At 61.1% G+C, this 4,528-nt stretch overlaps 1 protein-coding gene across 1 annotated transcript; it reads right to left on the reverse strand.

Moving 5' to 3' along the window:
* Positions 1-1,327: 1,327 nt before the first annotated feature.
* On the reverse strand, positions 1,328-4,274 carry TRIL (TLR4 interactor with leucine rich repeats). The gene has a single exon (XM_053359552.1). It carries the CDS (start codon positions 3,667-3,669, stop codon positions 1,381-1,383), a length of 2,289 nt encoding a protein of 762 aa, XP_053215527.1. The 5' UTR covers positions 3,670-4,274; the 3' UTR covers positions 1,328-1,380.
* Between the last annotated feature and the right edge of the window lie 254 nt (positions 4,275-4,528).

Here is a 4,528-nt window from a genome sequence, read left to right on the forward strand (position 1 = left end):
AACAAGTGCATGGCAGTGCCAGCGTATACCCAGCAGTGGCAGAAGCACCATGCGTAGGCTCTGTACATTTAGGTGGTGTAAACGGAGCTGGCGCAACTCCTCCATAAGGGAAGGTTACAAATGCTTCAACCTTTTCAGTTTGGAGAAAAGGTGAGGTGGGATATGGCAGAAGAAAATAAGAAGTATCCACCACATGGAGAAAGCAGGTAGGAGGCTTTCCTCCTTGTCATTAACGTGAGAACATGGGAACATCCAACGAAGCTGAAGGGTGTGAGATGAGGACAGACAAAAGGAAGCTCTTCTTCGAGCAGCGCATAAACTATGGAACTCCCTGCCACAAGATGTACAGATGGCCGCCAGCAAAAACTGGGGATTAAACAAATTCAATGAAAAGTAAGGCTATAAAGTTTGGAGAGGTAGCATGCCTCTAAATCAATAATTTCCCAAACTTGAGTTGCCTTGGACTACAATTCCCATCATCCCTGACCACTGGTCCTGCTAGTGAGGGATGATGGGAGGTGTAGCAGCTGGAGACCCAAGTTTAGGAAACCCCGCTCTAAATACTAATTCGAGTAGGCAAGCAGAAGACGGCTGTTGTGTTCATGCCACACTGGCTGGCCACATGCCACACTGGACGAGCATTTGGTTTAACCATTCTAGTGGGTAAGGGGGATTTAAGCTGTATGCAGAGTTCTCATATGTAAGACAGTTCATATGCAGAAGTAACAGGACCCTAGTCCTGTGAAAGAGGAGACCTGGGATTTGCATTAAGTGATGTACCTGGCACGTAAAATGGTGCAAATACGGAGCAACTATAAGGCACACAATCCACCTGAGCTCTGAACACTTGTATAGGGTTACATTCTCCATCTTCTGTTTCATTCCTAGTATCTCTGTTCATTTCTTGGCCAACAGTAATTAGGATTAGCTAAAGAATTATATCCACAGGTTAGAGACGATTACAGAATAGTTATTTAGAAAACAACAATAGACCATCTCAGTGTGGAAACTGATGATTGGATAACCATAAAACCCACATCACCAAGTTGATAGTTGCCCATGAAGAGGAACAAGTATCCCTTCAGCTACAGTATAGTGGTAATTTCAAGAGAACAGTGGTAGAATCCCGCTTTAACTAGGGTTGGTCCCCAAATGAGAAACGGGCAACCCCTTTGCTGCTACTGTTTTTCCAGCATACCCTATCCTAGAACCATCCAACATTCATCTGATGAGCCGCCATTTTTGCACAGCAGAAGGCCTAAGTACACCCAACCAAAGGCTGCCATTCCCAGCAGACCTTGCCAAATCTCAATGCTGGGCACTTGACTCCGGCATAGCAGGGCGGCGACGGAAGCCACAGCTTTTGTTCCGTCCACGCCTCTAGTCTGCAAACCTCTGCAGCAGGTGATCCTCTCCACGCCGGGCGCTGCTGTTCCCTCCGGCGCCACTGTCGATGAAGCGATCGCACGGGAACTCAATGAGGTCAGCCTCGCTCAAGGCACAGACCGCACTTCGGGGCGGGCGGTGGGACTGGAAGCCGGAAAAGTCGGCGGAGACGCCCGTCCCCATGGAGCGCAGGGGCCGGCGGGTCGAATACATCTGCCGAACGTGCACGGGCGACGCTGCCTTCCGCCGCCGGCACCCCAGCACCTTCTTCCGCACCAGGCGGGAAGCCCAGGCCGCCAGGGCCAGGAAGAGCAGCAACGCATTGACCGCCAGCAGCACCAGGGTGAGGAGTTGATGGTCCAGGTTTTGGGATCTGCCCGCCACGGCGGCGGAAGCGCCCGCACCTTCTTCGGGCAGGGTGACCAGCCCCGCGCAATGGTCCCTCGGCGCCACCGGGCAGACACGGCCCCCGATCACGCCCTCCACGCAGACCAGGTAAGGGGTGTCGGGGCGCAGCTCCTGCAGGGTGGCCACAGGCTCGCTCCACTCGGGGAGGTAAACAAACCGCTGGAACTTGGTGGCGGCCCCAAAGCGGTCGAAGAGGACTCTGAAGCGCACAGGGCCAAGCAGGCGGGGGCTACGATGTGGGCGGACCCCCCAGCGCACCGTCACCGTGCCAGAGCCGACCGCCTCCACCGACAGGTTGTAGAGGAACAGCTTGTTGAAATCGCAGGGGTCGGTGACCAACGGAGGGATGCCGGACGAGACTGAGTGGTATTTGCCTGCCCGCCTGGGCCAAGCAGCTCCAGGTAGGGAAGGCGGCCTGGTGTTGAGGTGCAAGCCGGGCGTTGAGGTTGTGGGGCCCGTCTCAGCTGCCCAGCTCTCTCTCCCGGACGCCAAGATCTTCTGAGAGCCCAGCAGCTGCATGGTCGAGGCAGAGGGCAAGGAGCCGACCTTCTCCTGCACTAGGCCCAGGCCCGAGCTGCTGTTGCCCCTAGCAAGCGGGGCAGGAGAGGAGGCCATCACGTTGGGGCAAGAGGAGCCGTTGAGAGCCGTCGAGAGCTGGGAGTCCTCCAGGTAATCGAGGTATTTCCCAGCCAGGGCCCTCGGCTGCCGGCACTGCACAAACACTGTGAGGAGCCGGCCCTGCGCATGCCAGGAGCCCAGCCAGTGCTTCAGGCCTCGCAGGCGGCAGTCGCAGCTCCAGGGATTTCCATCCAGCTCCAAGCGGTAGAGCGCTGGGCTGGAGGCAAAGAGGTCACCGGGCACCGTAGTCAAGGCGTTGTCCTGCAAGCTGAGCTCCCGCAGCTTGTGCAGCTGAGCGAAGGCACCCGGCGGTAGAGCGGCCAGGGCGTTGTGGCTCAGGTCCAGCACCTCCAGGCTGCGCAGTGGCTGCAGCAGTGGCGCAGGCAGCTGGCTCAGAACGTTCCCATCCAAGCGCAGCTCCTTGAGGGCCCCCAGGCCGGCGAAGGCTTCCGGCGCCAACCAAGCCAGGCGGTTGCCACTCAAGGACAGCTTGGCCAAGTTGGGCAGGTGTTGGAAGAGCCCTTTTCCCAGCTGCTGCAGGCTGTTGCCCGAGAGGAGGAGGGTGCTGAGCAAACGCATCGGGCGGAAGATGTCGGGGTGGCGCAGCAGGCTCTGCTGGTTCCCTGACAGGTCGAGGAAGCGCAGCTTCCCCAGGCCGGCAAAGGCGTTGCGGCTCAGCCAGCGGATGCGGTTGGCTTCCAGGTGCAAATAGAGCAGGTTGGACATCCCCGAGAACGTGGCGTCTCCCAGCGAGCCCAAGGCGTTGCCGTCCAGCCGCAGCTTGACCAGGCTGCCCAGCCCGGCGAAGGAAGCGGCGCTCAGGGAGCTAATCTCGTTGGCATTGGCGTAGAGAATGCGCAGCTTGGCCAGGGGGCGCAGGGTGCCGGGCGCCAAGGCCGTCAGGAGGTTGTTCCCCAGGTAGAGCTCCTCCAGGCGCGCCAGGCGCTCGAAGGCCTTCGGGTGGAGCGCCCGGATGCGGTTGTACTGCAAGTCGAGGCGCTGCAGCGCCGCCAGGCGGTGGAAGTCGAAAGCGGAGATGTTGGCGATGAAGTTGCCGCCCAGGCTGTAGGTGAGGATGTCCTGCGGCTCGACGGCTTTGGGCACGGCCCGCAGCCCCCGGTTGGTGCACAGGACGTGCTGCTGCTGCTGGCAGTCGCATGGCTCCGGGCACACGGGCTGCGCGGCGGGAGGCAGCAGAGCCAAGGAGCAGCAGAGGAGGAGGAGCGGCATCAGACGGCGCGGGCGCGGCGGCTCCATCCCGCGAGGGCGGGCGGCGAGCGGCAGCTTCCCCCGATCCCTCGGCGTCTCTCCGGCATCCCACCCTCTCCTCGCTCCTGCTTTCTCTCTCTTGCGCGGCGGCTGCCCGTCGGGCTCCTCCTCTGGCGTCGGGGGCGCGCCTCTCGAACCCGCTGCTGAGGAGGCGACGGAGAGATCCCCTTCGCCAAGTCAACCGACGGCTTCCAGCCACTGGAGACGGCGATCGCCAGTTCCCTGCAGCCGCCGCCGCCGCCGCGCAGGGTTAGGCGGGAGAGAGCCGTCGGCTGCGCTGCGTCTCCCGGCGAGCTTCCTGCCGCTGCCGCTGCCTGGGCTGCTCTGCGGACTTGCAGGCGGAGGCGGCCGGGGACAGACAAGCGGAGGAGCGGAAACTCGCACTTCCCACCCTTGGCCCTCGGGGACGCGCGGGAAGAGCGGCTGCAAGGAGGGGAGGAGGAGGGGAGGCTGCTGCAGCCGAAAGGACAGAAGGAGGGAGGCCGTCGGACCAGGGCAGCGCGCCGGAGTCAGTGTGTGCGTGCAGAAGGCGAGGGGAAGTGGGGTGCCGAGGCGCAGCCAAGCAGCAGCAGCAGGAGGAGGGGGTGCAGAGTGGGGGGGGGGACTCGGCAGGAGAAACTTGGCCGTCTGGGCAGGAGGGGAAGCGAGATCGGAGCACGTGGGCTGCAGATAAAGCGCTGGATGGTTTCAATTTGCGCAGCTTGCCAGCCAAGTCCCTCCCACTCGCCCCTTCTCTGCACGGAGCAGCGGCCTGCCAAGAGCAATAGTCACGGTTTACCGCAGATTAGGGCCTATTGACACCGACGGCTGAATCGCCTTGCTGCTGCCCTCCGCCCGCCGCGGCACC

Source organism: Podarcis raffonei, chromosome 12, assembly GCF_027172205.1.
Source record: "Podarcis raffonei isolate rPodRaf1 chromosome 12, rPodRaf1.pri, whole genome shotgun sequence".
NCBI lineage: Eukaryota > Metazoa > Chordata > Lepidosauria > Squamata > Lacertidae > Podarcis > Podarcis raffonei.

Bases quoted from the DNA above. Each gene is read 5' to 3' on its own strand.
- TRIL (XM_053359552.1), bottom strand. From the start codon at position 3,669: ATGGAGCCGCCGCGCCCGCGCCGTCTGATGCCGCTCCTCCTCCTCTGC.